We start from the raw sequence: 23,906 nt of genomic DNA, 5'->3' as shown, positions 1-23,906 counted from the left end.
TTGCGACAGCGTCGTAAAGCCTTCGCGGAGGGGAAAGCATGGGGCTGTACGCGGCCGCCGCGGCCGTGCTAGCCGGCGTGGAAAGCCGTCAGGGCTCCCTCAAGGGATTGGTGTATTCCAGCAACTTCCAGGTAGTGAGGCCGGGTGCTGGGAGGCAGGGCTGGGCAGCGGGGCCGGCCGGGCGGGAGCGCGAGGCGAGGCCCGCGGTGGGTGCAGCGGGTGTCCCCTGTGTCGCGCAGAACCTGAAGCAGTTGTACGCTCTGGTGTGCGAGACGCAGCGCTACTCGGCCGTGCTGGACGCCGTGATCGCCAGCGCCGGGCTCCTTCGCGCGGAGAAGAAGCTGCGGCCGCACCTCGCCAAGGTGAGCAGCGGCCGGAGGCTGTCACCCGGGCAGTAGTAGCTCTTGCACCTCTTTCTGGGACAGATGTGACTTCACCTGGAGCATTGCGTGAAGGGTTAAGTAGGACGAAGTCGCCAGGGTGATGATGGCGAGGAAGGTTGGGGTCCAGAGCTCTGCTGGGGGAAAGCTCCAGGCATCGGGCAGGACACCGGGTGTACGTGCCTGCCTGCCTGCCTGCCTGCCTGCCTGCCTGTCTTTTTGTAATGCTGGAGATTAAACCCAGAGTCCCCAGCAAGCCATAGGAGAGCTCTCCCACTGAGGCACACCCGCAACACCTCGTTGGATAGGATCTCTAGACAGATGCTCTGTTCTTGAGCAGTGCCCCCAGCCCGTCACTGGAGGATTCTAGGCAGATGCTTTATCTCCCACTGAACTACAAACCAAGCTCTCTCCTTTAGGGGAATCTAGGTAGGTGCTTATTGCTGCGCTATTACACTTCTTTCTTCTCTGGTGGATACTAGCAAGTTTTCTACCTTACTGCGGAGCCTTGCTCAGTCTGTTAACTCGTAGATGCTAGGCAGACTTTTTTTGAGCCACACCCTCAGCCCTTCCTTGGCAAATTCTAGGCAGGTTCTTCGGAGCTAATGTGCCCAGCTTTTGTTAAGGTTTTTGAGACAGGGCCCTGCTAAGTTGCCCAGGAAAGTCTTCAGTTGGTAACTAAGGTTGATCTTCACCTTGTAGCTGCAGCCGCCATCGTCACCACCACCACCTCCAACTCCTCCTCCTTTTCTTCTTTCTTCTGCGGCTTTTAGAGACAGGGTTTCTCTGTGTCACCCAGGTTGTTTTAGAACTCACTCTGTTAGACCAGGTAACCTCGAACTCCCAGATGAGTGCTGGGATTAAAGGCACCATTACCCAGTTAGCTTGTACTTTTCTTTGCTTGTGCATCTGATGGTTCTTAGATTCAGGGCATTTGCCCTCACATCCGGCCGTTACTTTCTTTTATGATCTTGGGCAAGAAAATCCCATTGGCATGACCGTTTGGACAGAAACTTACTCCCCCCACTGGAGGTTTTCATGGTGTTAATAGTGTTTGTTCGTTTTTTCCCTGTCCAGGTGCTCGTGTATGAACTGTTGCTGGGGAAGGGGTTTCGAGGGGGCGGAGGCCGGTGGAAGGCACTGCTGGGCCGGCACCAGGCAAGGCTCAAGGCCGAGCTGGCCCGACTCAAGGTTCATCGGGGTGTGAGCAGAAATGAGGACCTGCTGCAGGAGAGCTCCAAACCCGGCCAAGGTGAGTTGGAGGCTGAGGGGGGAGGGTAATGGCCCTCAGGGGGCGTGCCCTCCTCCCCACTTGACCGTGGTGGCTTCTAGCCTACCAGGTACCACGGTTCGTGCGCGTGAACATGCTCAAGACCTGCCCTGAGGATGCGATCGACTACTTCAAAAGACAAGGTTTCTCCTACCAGGGTCGGGCTTCCAGGTGAGAGCGGAGTGTCCTGCCTGGGCGCCTGCATGTCCCGCTGTGTCCAGATTCTTCAGGAAGCAGGAGTCTGTTAGAAGAAAGACTGGGCAAAGTGACAAGATTTTACCCTGGGGAGGGAGGCGATGGGGAAGGGAAGAGGGTAATGACTGCTTTCTCTAGATGTTTTCCTTATATAATAAGAATATTTTCCAATAATAATTTTCTTTCTTTTAAAAAAAGATGCTACTTCTGTTTTAAATGTTGTCCATGTCTATGCATGGGTGTGTAGCAGAGACTGCTTTCCTAGAGGACCAGAGTTTGGCTCCTAGCACTCACATGGTAGTCAACCAGCTGTAACTCCAGCCCTAGGGAATCCGACTCCCCCTTTTGGCCTTTTATAGGCATTGCATGCACAGTGGTGCACAGACAAAGCACCCGAGCACAGTAACTAAAAAGGTTAAAAACAAAACCTAACTGGTGGTTTTCCCCTGCCAGCCTGGAGGACTTGCGGACTCTCAAGGGGCAACATTTCCTTTTGGATCCCCTCCTGCCTGAGCTACTTGTATTTCCTGCACAGACAGACCTGCACGATCATCCGCTCTACCGTGCGGGCCATCTCATCCTGCAGGATAAGGTAGGGAGGACGGGAGGAGGGGCAGGGAGTGTGGGGAAGTGGCTGTGGGTGGGGCTCCGGGGTTCACCCAGCTACCTCCCTACTTCTGTCCTGTTAGGCCAGCTGCCTCCCAGCCATGCTGCTGTCCCCCGCCCCAGGCTCCCATGTCATTGATGCCTGTGCTGCCCCTGGCAACAAGACCAGCCACATTGCAGCCCTTCTGAAGAACCAGGGGTGAGTGAGTGCCTGAGTGCTGGGGGTGGGGGGGGCCTTCGAGGGATGAGCAGAGGGGCGGGGTCCAATCTTTGCCGGGACTGAGCACCTCTGGCAGCTTGAGACAAAATTCCCTCAGCCCTTGGGGTTCTTCCCAGGCTGGCTAGCTGTGGCAGTGACCCTTGTAGGTGATTTAAATGTGTTGTGTCCTAGCTTTTTGGGTTTGGGTGGTAGCATATTGGGGATCGAATCCCCAAAGCATGTTAGGTAAACACCTCCCACGGAGCCACACTCACAATGCTCACTGGGGGATTCTACTTAGGCCTTCTGTTGCTGAGCCTTGTGAGCCAGACCTGTGTCCTGGCTTAGCACACATTACAATTTGATGTTATCTGTGGGCTGCGTTTTTTGGCCTCCACAGATCCACAGATCCACAGACACCTGCACACATGTGGCAGACAGACATATAGAAGTCTTTTTTTTTTTTTTTTTTTTTAAATATTTATTTATTATATGTAAGTACACTGTAGCTGTCTTCAGACACACCAGAAGAGGGCATCAGATCTTTTTACGGATGGTTGTGAGCCACCATGTGGGTGCTGGGATTTGAACTCATGACCCTTGGAAGAGCAGTCAGTGCTCTTACCCACTGAGCCATCTCTCCAGCCCCCATATAGAAGTCTTTATCTAAAGGAAATTGTCAGTTCATTCTACCTGTGCTCTCTTCCCTAGGAAGATCTTTGCTTTCGACCAGGATGCAAAGCGGCTGGCAGCCATGGCTACATTGCTGGCTCGGGCCGGAGTCTCTTGCTGCGAGTTAGCAGAGAAGGACTTCCTGACGGTTTCTCCCTCTGACCAGCGTTACGGCCAGGTCCAGTACATCTTGCTGGATCCTTCTTGTAGTGGCTCTGGTGAGATGGGGACAGTGTGGCCGTGGTCGTAGGCCTGCAGCAGCTTGTACAGGTCCAGTACATCTTGCTGGATCCTTCTTGTAGTGGCTCTGGTGAGATGGGGACAGTGTGGCCGTGGTCGCAGGCCTGCAGCAGCTTGTACAGGTCCAGTACATCTTGCTGGATCCTTCTTGTAGTGGCTCTGGTGAGATGGGGACAGTGTGGCCGTGGTCGTAGGCCTGCAGCAGCTTGTACAGGTCCAGTACATCTTGCTGGATCCTTCTTGTAGTGGCTCTGGTGAGATGGGGACAGTGTGGCCGTGGTCGCAGGCCTGCAGCAGCTTGTACAGGTCCAGTACATCTTGCTGGATCCTTCTTGTAGTGGCTCTGGTGAGATGGGGACAGTGTGGCCGTGGTCGCAGGCCTGCAGCAGCTTGGACACTGGAGGCTCCCAGTTAAGTCTTGGTGTTGCTTCAGACTTGTGACTACAGGCAAATGCTCTCCTCTCTAAAATGGGGGTTTGGGTGTGGAAATGGCTTCATAATCGCAGCTCTTTTTCCATAGGCATGCTGAGCCGGCAGCTGGAGGAACGTGGGGAAGGCATGCCTAGCAAGGAGCGCTTGCAGGCCTTGGCTGGGTTCCAGCAGCGGGCTCTGTGCCATGCACTCAGGTTCCCCTCTCTGCAACGCCTAGTCTACTCCACATGTTCCCTTTGCCAAGAAGAGAATGAAGACGTGGTCCACGAGGCTCTACAGCAGACCTCAGGGTCATTCAGGTAATGGTCCCCAGATCTGAGAGGCCACAGGTTGCTTCTCACCGGGGTCTGAGTGTTCTCTTTCTCCACAGATTGGCTCCTGTCCTACCCACCTGGCCTCACAGAGGTCTGAGTACCTTTCCAGGGTCCGAGCACTGCCTCCGGGCTTCCCCTGAGACCACACTCACTGGTGGCTTCTTCATTGCTGTGTTTGAACGTGCAGAGGTGGTGTCAAGGTGACTGAGGAGCTGAGGGTTTTTTTTTTTTTGTTTGAGGCAGTATCTGTGTGACCCTGAACTTACTATTTAGAGACCAGGCTGGCCTCAACCTTTTTATGAGATCTGCCTCTGCCTCCTGAGCTTAAGGTGTGGGCTGTCACATCTACTAACCCCCGGCTTCTTCTTCCAGCCCAGCCCCGCAGACCAGTGCAATGGCTCCGGAACCTCTCAGCCAAGCCCCAAAGAGAAAGAGAAGACGCAAGGCAGCGGCTGGTGCGGGCACGCACCCAGGCACATAGGCCCCCAGTGCCCACAGCCAGCAGAACCATCCTCCTTGTGGGAGCCCTGCTTGTCTGGAAGGGAAGATGATGTCCTGGCACTCGCATAGTCCAACCAGTCAAGAGTTCTTTGCTTCACAAATAAAGGACAAAACTCAGATCTATGACAGATCACAGTTTTATTTTTAATGACATAAGCAAGAACAATCTCACATTCATACTAAAAATCTCAGCTACACTCAGAGGACCTCAGTCTGTGGTGGGCAGCCCCAGCCTCCCTGTCCTGTCCAGCGTGAGCACGGACAAATGTGCTCACACACCGAGGCTATTCCAGGATGCCTCTTCAGGGGCCCTGGATACAGGCCTGCTGTGGAGCTGAGGTAATTAGCTCAGACTGAATTGCAGGGAGGCCTCTTCCTTACCTGAGGCACAGGTAGAGGCTTTGTGTTCAGACCCCACCCATCCCCATCCTCACAGGCATTTGGGACTTGAGGTCCAAGTCTTCTCCAGCTCCACACAGCCCAGCCTGACCCCTGCCATAGAACATTCAGTTCCAGACACACAGGGAAGGGACCAGTTACAGCTATATCACTGTTTATAAAGTAAGAATCACACTTATACGACATGTCTAGAAGGAGCTCTGCCCCCTCAGGAGAGCTGGGGACAGCCAAGAGTGAGCCCCCATTCACACAGGCATAACTATACAGCTAATTCTACTATTCAATAGCATTTATACTTAACCACCTCAGTGAACCAAGCTTGAAGGAATTTAAAAGGCAATTTAGCTTAAATACAAAAATAAATTTTTATTTTGTTAAAAAATGTTTAAATATCTTTTTCTTTTAATTTAGACACACGCATTCATACTTCTCCCAAAGAGGATGGACATGGCAGCCAGGCTCTGGGGCCGAAGGGTGCGGTATGGTGTCAGAAGGAAAGAGGCTGGGTAGGACCCTTGTGAGAATCCAACTAAGGACTCTAGTGTAGTTCATTAATCTAGAACTCCACACACAGGCAGACAATGCCCTGGCCTGGGTGGGTTATGGGGAGGATCAACAGAGGGAAGGCTTTGCTCCCGACAGCTCCATCCCCTGGGCTGCCAGCCCTTAAGTCAAAACACTATTGAGAATTCAGGAGTCAGCACTGTGGCTGTCACGCGGTGCCACTTTCAGCATTCAATTAGCTAGGCCCAGGAGGGTCCAGGTGACATTAAGTCCGGCATTACCAACATGCCGCCACACATACAATTCAATTCTTCCTCCAAACTCGATTCAAGGAGCAACACACATTAACATCAGACAAACACAGTACAAGGCTTGGAAAATACAATCCCGAAGAGGCGAACTGGCCCGTGGGGTGGCGGGCAGGCGAAGAGGCAGCTAGAAGCAGTAGTGGGCGGTCTGGTCTACCTGCCCCAGGACTTCCTGGAGCGAACTTCCTCCCTGGCTCTGCCAGGCTAACAGTCTTGAGCCACCAACCTTTTAGAGGCTGGATCAGCAGAGAGCTGGAGATAAAACAGAGTTGGCAGAAGAGGCAGAACAGTGCCCACTGGGGTCTCCAAGGCAAAGCAAGATTCACTGCCATTTAAGGAAATGAATCTCAGAGGACCGGTGAAGGACAAAGCAGCAAGAAATAGGGAGAGACCCTGAAGAAATCAGAGGAGGAGAACCACTTCTTATGGCCGGACCAAGCAGGCGAAGCTCAGGACATTCTGTCCCCATTCCCACCGCTGTGACTAGGGATCCAAGTGGACCAGCAGAGATGGCGCCCAAGAAAGAGGGGCCGCCGGGCTACACAATAAACAAGCGCCGGGGCAGCAGACGGCAGTATGTACAGATGTTTTGTTCAGTTCTCCAGCCTAACCAGTGTGACTGTTCAAGTAAAGTACCGGGCTTCTGCCCCTCCCGGGGCACTCGCCTCCTCTAGAACAGAAAGGGCCAGACTGCCACTTCCACCCTGGTGACGGACGGGCTGGGTTTGCTATGGAATTTGAAGGGTCAGAGGCTCTTCTTAGCAGGTGCTGAGGTCCAGATTCAGGCAAGGGACGGGGGAATGGAGACAGGCAGGCTACTTCTTGCGGGTGTGCTGCCTTCGGGCCTGAAGTCGCTGTCGAGCCCCTGGGGTCTTGGATCCCGCGCCAATGGAAAAGGAAGGGGCTGCTGACCCTGGAAGAGTTAAAAGATTGTATCAGGGCGGCTGCCTGCCACCACAGAAAACACGCTTCTGCCTCCTTCTGGGAAGTCAGTCAATAGCAGAAACCTAAGTATTTCACCAGGGCTTCTGAAACCATTGGGAGCCCTCACAGCTCTTGGCTGGAGAGATAGTTCAGTGGTTAAGAGCACTGGTTGCTTCTTCCAAAGGTCCTGAGTTCAATTCCCAGCACCAACATAGCTCACAACACCCCTGTTCTAGGGAACCTGACACCTTCACATAGATGAACTTGCAGGAAAACACCAATGCACATAAAAACGAATAAAAAACACCAGCACTTGGCTCCTCACATACTTGAGAAGACTCAACTTTTGCTGTCCAACTTCCCTGAACCCTGAGGGCCAGCAACCCCCTATATGACTAATCACTCCTCAGTCAAGGGACAAGGATGCCATGCTGGCCACAGACTGGCTGCTTACCAAAAGGTCCAACTCCAACAAAGCCTTGGGCAGGTGTTGAAGAGGCCCCAAATGAGAGGCTGCTGCCTGCGGTGCCTACTCCTGGGGCAGGGGCACTCTGCCCAAAAGTAGGTGTGGATGTGCCTAAAGCGGAGAGACAGAGAAGTTAGACACTAGACTGTTCTCAGGCCTGTCCCCAGCATCCAGATGAAGCCAGCCCTTGCCACCCCTCCATCTATACAACCACAGTGAGATGTGGAGCTGTCAGGTAATCCCTCCCTTGTTCCCTGCCCCTTCCCTCTCATTCATCTGGTAGGGTCCCTCTTCTTCCCAGGATGCCCTGTGGGAATGGCCCCTGCTTTGCCTGTGTATAACTGTCTCAGGGCTATCTGGCTCTGATGCTGCTTCCAGACTACTTCTCTCCCCTCCTACCTCAAACATCTAATTCCGTTGTTTTGCTTTGTGTGTGTGTGTTTCAAGACAGGGTTTCTCTGTGTAGCCCTGGCTGTCCTGGAACTCTGTAGACCAGACTGGTCTCGAACTCAGAAATCTACCTGCCTCTGCCTCCCAAGTGCTGGGATTAAAGGCGTGCGCCATCACGGCCTGGCTGTTTTGCCATTTTTGAGACTGGGTTTTCTGTTATGTAGCCCAGGCTGGCCTTCAACTCTCCAACTTTCTGCCCAAGCCTAAGTGCTGGGATGACAAGCTTGCAATAACCACACCTAGGCCAATTCCTGAGGTTCAGGTCCTAGGCTCTTGTTACTGGCAATCAATCACCCCCATCCTCCAAGGATCCTGAATCATCAACCTATCACCATTCTTAAGTGACTTAACAAGATTCATGACCTTAGTGCTAACGAGGCTCTCTCTCTCTCTCTCTCTGCCTGTGTTGTCTTGTGTGTATTTGCAACACAGTAGTACTCATCTATGAGTGTACAGAAGCCAGAGGTTGACACTGGGTGTCTCTCACTGGCGGTTTATGGGCTCTGCCTACCTCCACACCCCCAGACTGGGATTACAGGTTACCACTGCCTCACCAAGCTTTTTAGCATAGGAGATTGAACTCAGATCCTCACACTTCAGGCAGCAGGCACTTTGACTACTGAGCTGTCTCCCCAGCTCCATCCACCTATGTATTCAAGAGGCTGCTTGCACCCCTGCAAGCTGCGTAAGCAAGACTCCCACAGTCTCTCATCCCATCCCTTTTCTCATGTTCCAGACAACTCACTCAGCAGACCTGCCTCCTGCCCTGGGCCATCTTCCCCAATTCACAAGAGTTTCTCTTCTATTTACCAAAGAAGTCAGCAGCTCCTAGGGCCAAAATTCACCCTGTACACAGCAGATGAGATCACTTCACCCTAAAGCTTGAAATTCTCTTGTGACTTCCCTGGACATTTAAAATCCAGACAATGAATCTTGGCCATGAGCAACCTTGCACTCTGCCAGCCTTGCAACCTCCAGCCGATCTTGCCTTTCTCTCTGTGCTCGTGAACCTACCATTCCTGCTCCTGCCTCTATGCCTGTCACTACCCTCCCCTGCGGCCGGCACTGGGCGGATGTCTATCACTGCAGCATTGGGAAGATGAAGTATGAAGATCTTGAATTTGAGGGCAGCTTGGGTTACAGTAGGAAACAGTATCAAACACACACACACAAACCAAACAAGGAGCCAGTGAAGGAGCTCTGAGTGAAGGCACTTGCAGCACAAGCCTGGCGACCTGAGTTAGAATCTAAGTAAGGGAAAGCAGAGAACCAGCTCCACGAAGTTACAGTCTGACCTTATCTCTACACCATGGTAATGCGCATGCACACACAATACACACATACGCACTATAAATTACCACAGCTGGGAAGATGGCCTGATGAGTTAAGATGACTGTATACACCACACACACAAACTGCAAACATCTTTTCCTTCATGATCCTAGATTCAATTTCCAGCACCCACATGGCAGCTCACAGGTCCCAGGGATCTAACACCCTCTCTACCTGCTATGGGTACCAGCATACACGTGGTATACAGACAGACATACAACCAAAGGACACATACACATAATATCTTTTAAAGATTTGTTTTTTCAAGATAGGGTTTCTCTATGTAGCCCTGGCTGTCCTGGAACTCACTCTGTAGACAAGGCTGGCCTTGAACTCAGAAATCCACCTGCCTCTACCTCCCAAGTGCTGGGATAAAAGGTGCGTGCCACCACTGCCCAGCAAAGATTTTTTTAAAAGTGTGTGTGTGTGTGTGTGTGTGTGTGAGAGAGAGAGAGAGAGAGAGAATGTGTGGACAGAGAGACAGACAGAGAGAGAGAGAGAGAGAGAGAGAGAGAATGTGTGGACACAATGCAGTGCCCGTGGAGGCCAGCAGAAGACATCAGATACTGAAACTGCAGCTACAGGCAGCTGACAGCCACCTGATGTGGTGCTAGAACTAATTTGGGTCACCTTTAAGACCAAGAAGTCTTACCACTGAGCCATCTCTCCAACCCTCTAGAAACCTTTCCTGCTGACACGGGGTTCCTCCCATCACTAGTTGGGACTGCCAGCTGGCTGTAACAATGCAGACAGACTACTGTGCACTAACCCTTAGCAGGCCAAACTTACCTCCAAACACAGGCTTGCTTTCAGGTGTGCTGCCCACACTGAAGGCGAAGGGTGAGCTCTGGCTGGGTGCACCCAGGGTGTTCTGACTCAGACTTCCCCCAAAGGAGGCGGTGGTGCCCGTGGTCCCGCTCTGTCCAGATCCAAAGCTGAAAGTCCCAGAGGCGGAGCTGGTGCCTGGGGTAGCACTAAGCCCAAAGCCCCCGCTGCCAGCCGGAGCTGCTGAGCCCCCAAATGTGAACGGGGATGGAGTAGAGCTGCCAAACAGAGAGCTGCTGCTCCCGCTGTTGGTGGTCTGTGTGGTGGCGGCGGCACCAAAGCCAGACGTGGTGGCTGACCCAAAGGAGAACACAGACGTGGTGCTACCAAAAGCCGGCTGGGTGCTGGCAGGGGCGCCAAAGGTGGAGGCTGCGGCTTTCAGGCCTCCGAAAGCTGGCTGTGCAGCAGCACTGCCAAAGGTGGCTGCCGCCGGGGCTGCCGCTGGGGCTGCGGCCACGGAGTTGCCAAAAGTGAAAGAGCTGCCAAAACTCGGGGCCAGGGCTGGCTTGGTGGCCCCGTCGGTGGCTCCAAATGTGGGCTGCGGGTTGGCTCCGGGGTAGGTCGGGAGCGCAGGCTTGGCACTGGAGCTAAAGGGAATGTTGAAGGTGGGGGTGACAGTGCTGCTGAAGGCCAGCGTGGGCTGGCTGGTGGTGGCAGGGGCAGAGGTGGAGGTGGTGAGGGCGCTGCCGAAACCACTGAAGCCACCACTGTTGCTGGCAGCAGTCTGGGCAGAGCTGGCAAGGGGCTGGCTGAAGGAGGTGCCTGCAGCAGATGCTGCTGGGGCAAGGGGCTTGCCAAACTGGAAGATGGAGGCCAGGGCTGGGGCGGAGCTGGAAGCAGTAACAGAAGGTGCTCCACCTCCGAACAGAAGTGATGGGGAGGTGGAGGTCGGGGCACTACTGGAAGTGCTCGCTGAGGTGCTCACGCCAAAGCCAAACCCAGGCTTTGAGGTGGAAGCTGTGGTGCCAGAGGCCACTGTGGAGGTGGCAGTGCCCAAGCCCGTGAAGAGAGGAGCTGATGTGGCTGTAGTGGTGGCTGGAGCAGTTGTCTGCTTCAGGGAGAAGGGAGTTGACAGGGGCATGGCTGTAAATGGCTCCACGCTGTCAAAAATGGGCTTGAAAGTGGGAGCTGTGGTGCTGGCCGCTGTGGGGGGCACGGTGCTGCTGGCCGACGCGGCAGTGGCGGCTGAGGAGCTAGTCGGCAAGGGGCTATCACTCTCACTTTTAGGTGTGGCTGGAAAAATGGGCTTAAACATGGGAGAAGCACAAGCTGGACCTGGAGCGAGGGAGGAAGAGCTGGCAGGTGGACTCAGCATCCCAAACAGCAGGCTGGGCTTTGGAGTCGGGGAGGCAGCTGTGGAGGCTGGGGTGCTGACAGACTGCTCAGCCTGAGAGACTCCAGGGGACTTGGTGTCAGTGCGTGGTGTTGCAGATGAAGCAGAAGCCAGCCCCAGGAAGGTGGCTGCAGGTTTGGAGTCTGAGGAGGTGCTGGCTAGTGGTCCCGTCAGTGGTGAGACCAGAGGGGCCAGGAGGCTGGGCGTCTTCGGAGGTGAAGGGGCTGCAATTGCCGCTGCCTCAGCAGGTTCTGGGAAGAGAAGGAAGTGAGGCGAGTCCTGAGGGTGTCTGCGAGTGGCACTCACTCAGCAGGCCTGCAGCCTCCGGCAGCCACCAGCACACCAGAACCACACTAGGACTATTTGCACTCCCAGACTCCAGGAAAGACAGGAGAACAGGGGAACCTAGCTGCGGCTGGGCTGCACGAGTGGCCATGAAGGAGAATGCTTTCCTGCAGCCCTGCCCTTCCTTACCTACACCTGCCTGGCCATCCACCTCACAGAGAGAGACCAAGCCAGCATGTTCCAACCCAGCAGAGCAACGTCTGCCTGGCCCTGAGCAGCACCATCCTGCCTGCACTCCAGGGTGAGAAGTCAGATACAGAGTCCACGTGCGCACTCCTGAAGGCGGGCACCAGCTGGCATGGCTCAGCCTTACCCAGAGACTAAGGGAATCCAGCCATTCTAGGCTTGGGGTCCTGAAAGCTATGGACACCTTACAGGGCAAATCGCCATCATATTGTTCACACCTCCCAAGGAAGACAACATTCTCAGTCTCTCCATGACACAGACTCAGGGCAGCTGTCTCTGAATCTCCAAGTGAGTATTACAGCCTGCCTCCCTTGCATCCCACAGTAGGACATGCTGAAGCCCCGAACTGACAGGCTCACAATCCCGGCATGTCAAAAGCCTGTCAGTCCAGAGCAGGCTGTGCTGCTTACCTGAGGAGGGGGCTGGAGCCTCCTGCATCTTCTTCAAGCTCTCCAACAGTGGGTTAGGGCTGGGGGCTGGGAGGGTGGCCGGGGAGGCAGCAGGCCCCACTGCCGGCAGGGTGAATGTGAAGGGAGGGCTGGTGGCAGGCGGGGCACCAGTGGCTGAGGTGGAAGCATCATCTGTAGAGGAAAGACAGGCCTTCACACCGGGGTTCCTTCCCTCACCTCCCTGGGGGCGTGCGGCCTGTGCTCTAGCACTCGAGGGTGCGGCAGGAGGACTGAGACTGGGAGGCTCACAGTTATACAGTAACACTATTTTCACAAACAACAAAACTTCCATGTCCCATGGGAAAGTATTGGTCATGGTTCCTGGTAATAAGACCCCTGGTAGAATCAGGGGGGACCAAAATCCAAGAGCCAGGTGTGACCCTGCACGTTGGAGGCTAAAGCAGGAGGATTATGACTCTGAAGACGGTCTTGGATAATGAGAGTGAAAACTAAGAAATCAAGTATTCTACAACTTCCCTTTCTTTTCTTTTTATTTATTTATTTATGTATGTATGTATGTATGTATGTATGATTTTTTTCAAGACAGGGTTTCTCTGTGTGTGTATGTACGTATGTATGTATGTATGTATGTATGTATTTTTTTTTCAAGACAGGGTTTCTCTGTGTAGCCCTGGCTGTCCTGGAACTCACTCTGTAGACCAGGCTGTATGTATGTATGTATGTATGTTTTTTTTCAAGACAGGATTTCTCTGTGTAGCCCTGGCTGTCCTGGAACTCACTCTGTAGACCAGGCTGGCCTCGAACTCAGAAATCTGCCTGCCTCTGCCTCCCAAGTCTCCCAAGTGCTGGGATCACAGGCATGCGCCACCAAGCCCAGCACAACTTCCCTTCCAAGAGAAGCTGACAGCAAACCCAGAGACACTGACTAGGCTGTATGGCGCACGCTGCACCAGCCCACGGCCTTACCCAGCTTGTCCTCCAAGACCTTGTTAAACCACTGCAGAGAGGCTTTCCGCTCCATGTCCAGGTCTTCAGCAGTGATGGAGTAGCCGAGCTCCGGGGGTGGAGGCTGCTCAGGAGAACAGAGACAGGTTAGCCAAGCCCCAGAAGCTGGAGAGCCTGCCCCCAGACGCCCCGAGACTCAGAGCTGAGAAAGAGGGACAAGACATACCAAGGTGAGCCGGTCCCCTCGGCGGGCCGGCAGCAGTTGAATCTTGCGCTTGCGTTGCCCCGAGCCGCCAGGTGTGGGTGGGGAAGCCCATGAGCTCTGCTGCTTGCCTGTGGCTGCATCTGGAACTACAGACAGAAACGCGGGCTTGCAGGCCTCCCTCAAAGAAAGACCATCTTCCTGCCCCACACAGAGCAATGCGGCAACTTCCACTTCTACTGCAGATGCTACTCTTGGGCCCCACAGCTTCTCTACTTACCCTTTTCTCCTGGGGACTCCTTGTCTGTCACCAAGGGGGCTGAAGAGCTGGACTGCTGACACGGCTCCTCCTCTCTGGGGGATTGAGAAAGCTGGATTGTATTTGGGAAGGCCTGGAGGCCGCACAGCCCCTCGTGCACGCACACGCGCACTCCTATGTGGGCAAAGTCTAGACAGAGCGAGCATGGCTCTGGTGCCTGGGATCACCACATTGCAGTTCTTGTAGAAACGAAGGCAGGCAGTGGCCTGAGGCCACGAGCCACCAGCCTTTAGTCAGATATACAGCAGGGGTCTATCTGTAAGCTCTCCTCAGAGCCTGCCAAATCTGGGGGTCCCAGACCGCAGCTTCAGGCTCTAACAGTGAGGAGTGAAGCTGGTGAGAAAGCAGGCCCGTGACAGACAGACCTGACCCCGGAGGGAGCCGAGCTCCAGTGAGGCGGGAGCTGGGCCAGGGGCTCAGGCTCCCTGCTGACCCGGCCCACTCTGCACTCCACTCCCACTAGAGCATGAGACAGGGAAGGGACCCCAACCATCAGCTGCTCACACTGTAGGACAAGGACACAACTCTAGCAGGCACTTTGCGGCTCTTCTAGGGTTTGACTCTGATTTGCTGAGTCAGAGAAAAGAGCCCAACAACTAATCCCTGTTAAACCCGCTGGCCCTTCCACACAAAGTGACCAGAAGGGGCCGGTGATCACCTTGTCTTCTTGGCTGGCCTCTCTGGCGTCTGGGAGCGGGAGGATGCCGGGCTGGAGAAGGGAGAGGAGGCGGGACCACTCCTCTTCCACAGCTGCAAGCCAAGCACACACACCTGAGACTGCTGCAGACAATATGGCTGTGGGCAGATAGCTCACCTGGCTAGGCAGGAAGGTGTGTACACACCTTTAATCCCAGCACTAGGGAGGCAGAGGTGGGTGGGAAGATTTCTGTGAGTTCAAGGCCAGCCTGCTTTACATAGTGAGCTCTAGAACAGCCAGGGCTACTGAGAGACTGTCTCAAAAAACTAAAAACAAAAAACCAGAGCAAAACTAAAAATAACCTGTTGAGGGACTGTTTTAAGAAACTTGCTGCTCTTGAAGACCCATGTTCAGTTCCCAGCACCCACACCAGACTGCTCCCAAGTCCTGTCACCCTGTTTCTAGGAGATTGGATAATGTCTGGCCTCTGGGAGACCTGCATGCATACAGTGCCCCTAAACTCACACAGGCTCAAGTAAAAAAGAATATTTTTCTTTTCTTTTTTTGAGACCATATTTCGCTGCATAGCCCTGGCTACAATTTACTACATAGACCAGGCTGGTCTTGTTAGAGTATTCCACCACACACTAAAGTAACTAGTTTTAGATTATACTAAAGTAATAAATCTTTAAAAAAAGAAAGAAAGAAAGAGAGAGAGAGAGAGAGAGAGAGAGAGAGAGAGAGAGAGAGAGAGAGAGAAATAAAGAAAAGGGCTAGAGAAACAGCTCGGAGGTTAAGAGCACTACTGCTCTTCCTGAGGTCCTGCATTCAATTCCCAGCAAACATATGGTGGCTCCCAACCATCTGTAAGGAGATCTGATGGCCCTCTGCTGGTGTCTGACACCTGCAGCACACTCACTACATAAAATAAATATTATAAAAAACAAAAAGGTAACACTTGTATTATTTATATATTCCAACAAAAATCATCTACAGTAAAAAGTGCACCCTCTATTTTTGCAGATTTTGATATTCCATGAATATGAGTATTAAAAAATACAAGCTGGGCATGGTGGTGCAGGCTGAAAACCTAATACTTGGAAGGCAGAAGCAGGAGGATCACTACTAATTCCAACCCAGCCTGAGCTTCAGGATAGCCAGGGACCTTGTCTCAAAAGACGAAAGCAAACACCAAGGGCGACGGGCCCAGCTACAGGAGCCTGTGCACCTCCTAGTGTCAATGCCGAGACCGAATCTCAAGGGTACCTGACGGTGGAGCTGCCTGGCTTCCCATCTATAGATGCTAACTAACCCTAAATGAGAATGACAACTTCTCCATGCATTGAAATTACACTACCAGAGCTACACAAAGAAACCCTGTCTCAAAAGCAAAACACCAACAAAAAAAAATTACACTAAATCCTAGTTGCCTATAACTCTCCTTTACCTTCCAAAGGGAACAAACCCTTTCTACTAAGTCAGTCCCATTCGCTGCACTGTTTCTCATTGGTTCATCTGCAGGTCGCTCTTTCTGTTCAGTCCCAGTGACTGAGTTTATTTGCTACTTAAGGCTTTGTATTCCAGTTGACCTAGAGACAGGCTCAGTGCCAAGCAACAGACGGTGGGCTGCATCATTTGCTCGTGGCCCTGAGACATACCTGTGAGATGCCACGGGTGGAGCTGTAGGAGCTGGTGATAGCATTGCGGCTGGAGCTGGGGATGCCCCCTGTGCACGTACTAGTCAGGGAGCTCACTGAGGAGGTTCGAGACCGTTTGTTCAAGTGGTCATCTGAGTTCTGGGAGGCCAGACTTCTCTTCAGGGAACCAGGCCTAAGGGAGAAGAAGAAGTGTCCATGTGCTACTGCAGGTGTGTTCTAGTATTTCCTCCATGGTGCCAGACACCTTTCTGAATAACACTTAAAGAAGACCACAGTGTCCCGCATGGGCACAATCAGCAGATGATATGCCTGCCTGTAGCTGCCAAAGTGTTTATGTAAAGCACAGCTTGGGAAACACAAACAGGAAGGTTACACCTTGATTGTGGCATCATGGGGACAACAGTTTAATGTCTGTCAATGATCCCTCAATAAAGCTGCTAAGAGAAAAATCAGAATTGAGCCTCCAACCAAAAGAGAACTCTCCCATAATCCTTTCTTCAACCTTGTTACCTAGCCCTGCTACGGGATGGCCCCCTTACCATTTCCCAGGGCAACCTGCATCAACCACAACCCAATCCGCTGACAACTGCAGCACATGTGCTTCCTTTCTCCTGTGCATCCTGCTGCGGCAGAGCCAGCCAGTGCTCCCCTTCTTCCACCAGCATGCCATCATCTCGGCTAGCTCCCAGATACCTGCGCTTCCTCTAGGCTGGAGCCTCCAAAGCCTCCTCGCCAACCTTCCTCTGTGTGAGGGCCTTCCAGACCTTGGTGGTCCACGATGTGTGTGCATGTCTCCCACAGTGCAGCACAGTGAGCTGAGCCAAGGCTTGGCAGAGCCTTTGCACCACACTGGAACTTCCTCTCACACATCTGAATCCCAACACTTCCCACACTGCACAAGCCCGGGATCCATTCGTGAGGACTGACTGCACCACATTAGTAGAGCAGAGTGAGAAGTGCGCAGAGACCCTGACCCAGCTCTGCTTCAGTCAGTGGGTCCCTAAGTACTGCTCCAGCACCCACTGCTAAGCATCACTTCACCTGCTATTGGAACAGAATACCTAGAAAACCATCAGGTTGTTGCCATTAACAACCTGACTACAAAAGCTTACACCTGTCAAGTGTGATATGCCTTTAAAACAACCGGACTGTAGTACGAGTCTGTCAGATGGCACTTGCGCGTGCGTCCCACCTCTAGTTTAGATAAGTAGAAGATGAGAATATGAACTGTCCCAGGAGCAAGATTTTCAGGAGCTGTCCTGGCTTCAGTCAACTAGTGACTACATCTTCTCTCTTCTCTCACAGGTATCTGAGTACTTACTCCAGAAAGATTATCACAACACTAACACAATATATATAGACACTATATACACCGCAACATTAGCACGATATATAATTATATATGTAAAATGTCAAACACTGGCCCTCTGGGTATTGCACTCATATCAATGGAAAAACCTGAAAAGAAAGTGGAGAGGAAATATGTAGTCATGGCAATTAGTCAGAATGCTCCTCCAGACTGAGCCTGTGAAGTGGACACAGTGCAGACAGTAGAGGTGACAGGCAGGGCAGCTGCTGTCAGAAGCACTTTTCCTAAGCAGCGGCTTCCCGTCACTGAGGCTCTACCTCGCAAAGCAGCGGCATTCTACCGCTGAGGATCTTACTTACTTAGGCACAAATGCAGCAGGGACTCCGTTGGCCACAAGGGGCTCGAATGCTGAATGTCCGCTCCCACCGCTATCATGGCGCCTGTAAAAAGTCGAAAGAGTCCTCCATAAAACAGCGAGCCTGTCCTCCCAACCCTTCATCCCTGGACTTTACACAGTGGAAGGAGAGAACTGACCCTCACAAGCTGCACCCTGACGGCCATGGCCATGTGTGAACCAACTCACATGCAAACATGTAAGAAACCTGAAAGCATTTCTGCATGCCCACTGGGGCCCAGCACCACCTCTATAGGGTATACCTTTCATGCTAAACAGGAAAAAGGTTGTTTCAAACCATTTCAGTTCTATAAAGTACGTTCCTCTAAGACTGACCTGGTAACTAAGGAACAAGAAAGAATCTCCAAAGTGCCTCCAGTATTCAGGTGTGTACACCACAAGAAGGAAAACCATGCTTAGTCAAGTTCTTGTTATTCTGCCCAAACTACGCCAGAACACATCACAGAGCCTCAAGCTATCTTTAAACTTCCAATCCTCTGGCTCAGCACCCACGGTGCTGGGATTACAGGTGCCAGGTGCACACATGGTGCCAGCCACCATTGCTCCATGCCAACTACAGGGAAAAGCAGCAAATCCTCAGCTTCAGGTGCCCCTGGACCACAGCAGTTGACATGCCTGCCTTCAGCTGTCATTCCTGCTTGGCTATGGGGCAGCTCTGATATCCCAGTCCATAAATGCAGGGGCCATTTCTTAAGACTTCCTTAACTAGTTCAAGTCATGGCAATGCACATATATATATTCCCAGCACTTGGGAGGCTATGACAGAATCATTATGAATTCCAGTCTAGTCTGAGCTACACAGTGAATTACAAGATGGCCTGGACTATACAAACTGTCTCAAAAAGAAGTTGAGAAGAGCAAAATCTCCTTCATTTCCCTTTGTCATCCAGTATTGAAAATGATCAATTAAAAACTGTCTGCCAGCCAGGTGGTGGTGGTGCATGCCTTTAATCCTAGCACTTGGGAGGCAGAGGCAGGTGGATTTCTGAGTTCAAGGCCAGCCTGGTCTACACACAGAGAAACCCTGTCTTGAAAAAACCAAACCAAACAAACAAACAAGTCCGATAAGAAAGAGGACTAGAGCCTAGCACACAGTAGGTGCTGAATTACAAAAAAAAGCAGAGGGCTGGGCATATGGCCAACAGCTCAGCCACTGCAAGACCTGGGGGGTTGTGGCTTGGCAGGGGAACACTTGCACAGCATGCAGTAGGTTCTAAGTCCCCCACCCCAGGATCACAAAACATCCACCAGAAACCAAAGGTCCTAATGGTATCTCCTAATGGCCCTCGTCCACCTTCCCTCTGCACACTCAGAAGCACTAAGTTCTCATGTACTGAAGAGGAAACTGGCTCTGCTCATCACTGACAGACGACTGTGCCTTTCATTCAGCAACACTATTGGTATTTAACTAAAACAACGACAAAACAAACAACCACATAATTGGAGGGGAAAACTTTGAGCATTTACTTTTGAAAATAAAACTTAACAGGTTAGCATCCAAGGCAGGTAGCTGGTCACAGGCTGGGCATCCCACCCATGTAGAGGTAGAAGGGCCCAGGAGTTCAGGGCTAGCTCGGGTTGTAGAGTCTAACAACCTGCCTCAGAGCGCTGGGAGGGAAAGTTGAGTGGAGTTGGGTGGGCGGCAGGTGACGGAACGTAGCTTGCCTTAAGAGGTTACCAGTACCACAGCCCTTCTTACCAAGCTGTCCCAAGGCTTGCACTGGAGCTGGCCTCTACACCTCCATGGTAATCACCAATACTCTAGTACCCCACCCCCGCCCCCCACCTCCATCCCCTGCCCATACCCCCCAAGGAAGGCAGTTTAACACTCTACTGAGACAGCCCATTACCTTCTCTTGTTTTCCTGGCCATCAAGGTGCAGCTGGTCTTCCTCTGCTACTGCCCTTTTCTTCTTCTCCTTGAGAGCGTTCAGCACAGTCTCCTTTGCACAAGGGTCTGGGGCATTACTTGGTGGTGACGACAGTGTTGTGTCGAGTATCTGCTCTGGCCTATAATGGAAGACAAGATTCTGGAGACGGGATATTTTAACTATCATGCATGTGCAGAATAGAAACCAGAAGCTAAATGACAAGCAACACCTTAACTCATCTATGTATAGAAACCGTCATGACTACCAAGTCAGGCATGGTGGCTTATGCCTTTAATCCTAACAGTGAGAAGCAGGAGGGAGGATCATCCTGAGTTTTGGAACAGCTTGAGCTACTCAGTCAACTTTAGGCCAGCCTGATCTATGAAAGTGTGTGCTTGTGTGTTTGTGTGTGCCGCTCAGTGGTCGAGAGCTGCACAATCACCAGGACCCATGCAACCATCCCGCACACCCTGTGAACCCGGCTCCAAGGAACAGAGGACAGCTGGGTCATCAACAGCTGGACGGAAACACGAGCCTCAGGTTCAGAGAGAGACTCTAGCCTGAGAGGAAAAAAGTGAGAGCAACAAGCGAGTCCCGAGGCCGCCTTCTGGTCACACAGGTCCAGGTGCTTACCTGCACACACATGTCTGTCCACACATACATACTCACATTGGTGAGCGGAACAGCTTGCTGTCTGGAGGGGCGATCCTCACTGTCACTGGGCTGCACACCATCCTGGAGTTCCGTGCAGACAGCACGGCCTTCTTATGACCACCATTCCAGCAGACGGTTGGGAGGGCCCCAAGCAAGGAATACTGGGCTTGCTGAATGGGATAGCGTCTTCGAGGTGTTATAACAAACCGACTGGATAAAGGCCCACAATCTCTGTGGAGAACAGGGAACAGACACTTGATGGAACCACACTTTTTCTTAAATTATAAGCATACACTGTAGCTGTCTTCAGACACCCCAGAAGAGGGCATCGGATCCCACTACAGATGGTTGGGAGCCACCACGCGGTTGCTGGAATTGAACTCAGGACCTCTGGAAGAGCAGTCAGTGCTCTTAACCACCGAGCCATCTCTCCAGCCCGGAACTACAGTCTTAAGAGAACACCAAATTCAACTGACTGCAGAAACAAGAAGCATTAACATTCTTTTCAAGAGAATATCAACCTCTCTCTTATTTTTATTTCTTGACAGTGCTAGTAATAGAACCCAGGGGTGTGTGCATGCTAGACAAAGCACTCTATGACACTAACAGCTCAGACTTTAAATTTCTCTAAGCAACAAGGAATGAAGCATTTTTATGGCAAAGTTCTCCCATTTCATTCAAAGACAGAAAATATCAGTTGCTTAATGGCTGTCTCTACCACAGACTTCATTAAGAGGGAAACTGAAGGCCCGACAGTGGTGGCCCAGGCCTGTGATCCCAGCAGGTGCATTTCTGAGTTTGAGGCCAGCCTGGTCTACAGAGTGAGTTCCAGGACAGCCAGGGCTACACAGAGAAACCCTGTCTCAAAAAACAAAAAACAAACAAACAAACAAAAAAAAAAGAAAACAAAAAACCAAAACCAAAGGCTAGGGAATGGGGTGGAGTGCTTGCCTGCTACCAATGAAGCTGTGAGTTCGATCACAGCACAGAACCTGGTGCAAACCTGTAATCCTATCCGTGAAGAGGAGGATGAGTTCAAGGACAGGCTCAGCCAAAGAAAGGGTTTGAGACCAGACAGCCTGTGCCGCCAAATGCCCTCCCTTAAAAAAGAAAAAGAAAAGAATAAAGAGAAAGGAGAGTAATGGTGGTAAAAAAGAGAGAGAGAAAAAAAGGGGGGGTAGGGATAAAAGGAAAGGGAAAAGGCAGAGTAAAGAAAAAGCGAAGGTGAGTTAAATCGGATTTTCAGGTTGAACCCTAGGTTAAATCTCGGCTGCAGAGACCCACCCTGGGAAGATCGCCGAGGCTTACCGGTGGGGCTGCCTCCGGGATGATCGCAAAAGTGGGGTGGGAAGCGCGGGGTAGACGTGGTGGACTCGCTGGACCGCCGATGACGGCGGCGGAGAGCGTGAGGGTGGGCGGCGCCCCGGCCTCTCCCTTGGGTCCTGCGGGAGGGCAGGCTCGGGCGGGCCTGGCTTGCCCAGGTAGCTGCCCATGAGTAAGAGTTCAGCAGGGTCCGGGCCTCCAAGCGGGCTGCGGGGTTCGCAGAGGCTACCGTTGACTGGCGACTTGGCCGGAGGCGGTGAAGCGGTGAGCGCGGGCCGTGGGTGACGGCGCGAGTCGCGCGCGAACGACGACAGGCCCCTTGGACCGCGGGGTTCTCGGCTCAGGCCCCACCAGGCCGCGCTCGCCCCCACGGCCAGCCAGGCCAGCGCGGCCGCCGCGGGCACTAGGTAGAGCGCGAGGCCGAGGAGCGCTAGGCCGAGTGCCGCGGCACCCGCTGGTCCTCCGCAGCCGCGGGCCCGGCTCCGGCCTTCCCGTACGCCCAACGGGGGCCGCCGCCGCTCGCCTCCGTCAGCCGCCGCAGCCGCCGGAGACATCGCGGCTCCGCGCCGCGGAGCGGACTTAAATATCCCAGGGTACACTGCGCCGCGCGCCGCCGCCTACGTCACTGTCCTCGACGCGGCGCGCCGGGTGGAAAGGGGAACGGCCGCGGCGTGCGGAGCCGGGCGCGAGAGCCTTATTTTGAAAAATACGCCGTGGGTAGGCGTATTGGTGCATGCCTTTTATCTCAGAACGCAGGAGGCAGAGGCAGGAGGAGTTCCGTGAGTTTGAGCTCAGCCCCGTTCACAAAGAGAGTTCCAGAGCGGCATAGAGTCATAAATCCTGTCTCAAAACAGCAAAAGCTAAAAAATAAGAAAAAAAAAAAAAAAAAAAAAAAGGACAGCCCGTTTTACAGCCGGGCTTTGACTCTTGAGGTTTCCCTGACGCTCCCGGACTGCGGAAGAGTGGTGTTAGAAATCATGGCACCGAGCGGAGACTGGTGGCACACACCTACTGTAATCCCGGCATTTGGGAGGTGAAAGCAGGAGAATCCGAGTTCTTAGTCAACCTGGGCTACTTAGTGAGACCCTCCCTGTCTAAAACAAAACAAAACCCGATCAGTCAATCAGACCCTGTATTGGAAAAAGTCAATCAGGCCCTGCGTGGAAGTTCACTGTTAATCCCAGCGAGGTCAGTTCCAGGCCAGCTGGAACAACCCAGTGAGACCCTGTCTCAAAATAATTTTTTTTTTTTAAATGTGTGTTTGGCCTGAATGTGGGCTGGGATTACATTCACATGCCACCACATCTTACTCTTTTTTGTATGTACATGTGTGCATTCCCGTATGTAAGCATGTATGCATGCATATACACATGTGCGGAAGATCAAGGGCAAGTGGCTTTCTCGATTACACTCCACATTATTTTTTTGACGCAGGGTCTCTCACTGAACCCAGAGCTCACTAACTTGGCTAGGTTGGCTGGTCAAAAAGACTCAAAATCTTTTGGGTCGACCTCAGTGTTGGGATTACAGGGACTCCGTGCTGTTCTCAGACAAGCTTGCTCAGCCTCCCTAGTGCTGGGATTAAAGGTATGCGCCACCACCGCCTGGCTGTTTCTTCTTTTTTATTGAGGATGATAGGTTGAGAGCTATACTTCCACAATCAAGAGCAAGATAAGACCAGACATGGGGAAAGGAAGGCTGTATGGACGAGAGAGAAGTGGGGAGAAACAGGGGTTAAGAGTTCAGAGACAGTGCACACTGGTAATAAATACTAGCTTAATTGGTAAATGGCAGTGAGCAGAGTGGACATGAAACAGGGTGGCCCTGCTCAGCCCCAATTTCCTTAGTTTCTGAGGGGTAGTCCAGTAGGGCTTTGACATGTAGCTGCCACTGGGGGGGAGGGGGGCGGCAGTCCTCAGTTTGTCCATAAAGGCACACACAGTGTCACCTGTCAACCTTGGTCACAGGCAGTGGGTCTCAACCTTCCTAATGCTTCAACTGTTTAATACAGTTCTTTATGTTGTGGTGAGGGCCCCTCCCCAACCATATAGCTGTTGCTACCTCCTAATGGTAATTTTGCTCCTTATGATTTGTAGTGGAGACAGTTTCCCCATGGTCTCTGTGGGTCGATACCCACAGGTTGAGAACAACTGGCCTTATGACCTCACTGAAGTCATAAGTCTGAAGGATATGTGACCAAGCTACGCAAGGTTTGTACTTGTCCTTTGAAAATTGTGACTAACGAGACAGCAAAGTGGGTCAAGTCCACTGGGGACTCTCCTT

The 23,906-nt window shown here is 52.5% G+C and overlaps 2 protein-coding genes across 3 annotated transcripts; one reads left to right on the top strand and one right to left on the bottom strand.

Moving 5' to 3' along the window:
- The first annotated feature begins 16 nt into the window (after nucleotides 1-16).
- Nsun5 (NOP2/Sun RNA methyltransferase 5) lies at nucleotides 17-4,932 on the top strand. Of its 2 annotated transcripts, none has more exons than XM_052167554.1 (10): nucleotides 17-131; nucleotides 240-362; nucleotides 1,458-1,632; nucleotides 1,713-1,821; nucleotides 2,299-2,437; nucleotides 2,535-2,650; nucleotides 3,362-3,540; nucleotides 4,083-4,293; nucleotides 4,365-4,500; nucleotides 4,681-4,932. In XM_052167554.1, the coding sequence occupies exons 1-10, from the start codon at nucleotides 39-41 to the stop codon at nucleotides 4,876-4,878; spliced, it is 1,479 nt and encodes a 492-aa protein (XP_052023514.1). In that variant the 5' UTR covers nucleotides 17-38; the 3' UTR covers nucleotides 4,879-4,932. The 2 variants fall into 2 exon arrangements, with proteins under 2 accessions (XP_052023514.1, XP_052023513.1); XM_052167553.1 differs by having other exon boundaries at nucleotides 4,365-4,508.
- On the bottom strand, nucleotides 4,931-22,221 carry Pom121c (POM121 transmembrane nucleoporin C). The gene is made up of 13 exons (XM_052167552.1): nucleotides 21,609-22,221; nucleotides 20,316-20,531; nucleotides 19,627-19,785; nucleotides 17,721-17,801; nucleotides 16,053-16,224; nucleotides 14,416-14,507; nucleotides 13,719-13,792; nucleotides 13,463-13,587; nucleotides 13,258-13,360; nucleotides 12,292-12,462; nucleotides 9,982-11,601; nucleotides 7,399-7,521; nucleotides 4,931-6,933 (listed from the first exon to the last, which is right to left on the bottom strand). The coding sequence occupies exons 1-13, from the start codon at nucleotides 22,175-22,177 to the stop codon at nucleotides 6,836-6,838; spliced, it is 3,603 nt and encodes a 1,200-aa protein (XP_052023512.1). The 5' UTR covers nucleotides 22,178-22,221; the 3' UTR covers nucleotides 4,931-6,835.
- Between the last annotated feature and the right edge of the window lie 1,685 nt (nucleotides 22,222-23,906).

This window comes from Apodemus sylvaticus, chromosome 22 (assembly GCF_947179515.1).
Source record: "Apodemus sylvaticus chromosome 22, mApoSyl1.1, whole genome shotgun sequence".
Taxonomy (NCBI): Eukaryota; Metazoa; Chordata; class Mammalia; order Rodentia; family Muridae; genus Apodemus; species Apodemus sylvaticus.
Note: the sequence above shows the minus strand (reverse complement) of the source record. Positions and strands in the feature narration are given on the sequence as shown.

What these genes read in the sequence shown, in the direction of transcription:
- Nsun5 (XM_052167554.1), top strand. Translation starts at nt 39, where the DNA reads ATGGGGCTGTACGCGGCCGCCGCGGCCGTGCTAGCCGGCGTGGAAAGC. An exon ending in TACCAGGGTCGGGCTTCCAG is followed by an intron (nt 1,822 to 2,298) that starts GTGAGAGCGGAG and finishes TTCCCCTGCCAG; the next exon opens with CCTGGAGGACTTGCGGACTC. An exon ending in GCCCTTCTGAAGAACCAGGG is followed by an intron (nt 2,651 to 3,361) that starts GTGAGTGAGTGC and finishes TCTCTTCCCTAG; the next exon opens with GAAGATCTTTGCTTTCGACC.
- Pom121c (XM_052167552.1), bottom strand. Translation starts at nt 22,177, where the DNA reads ATGTCTCCGGCGGCTGCGGCGGCTGACGGAGGCGAGCGGCGGCGGCCC. An exon ending in GGCCAGGAAAACAAGAGAAG is followed by an intron (nt 17,802 to 19,626) that starts GTAATGGGCTGT and finishes GACTTTTTACAG; the next exon opens with GCGCCATGATAGCGGTGGGA. An exon ending in GAGGGGACCGGCTCACCTTG is followed by an intron (nt 13,361 to 13,462) that starts GTATGTCTTGTC and finishes TCTCCTGAGCAG; the next exon opens with CCTCCACCCCCGGAGCTCGG.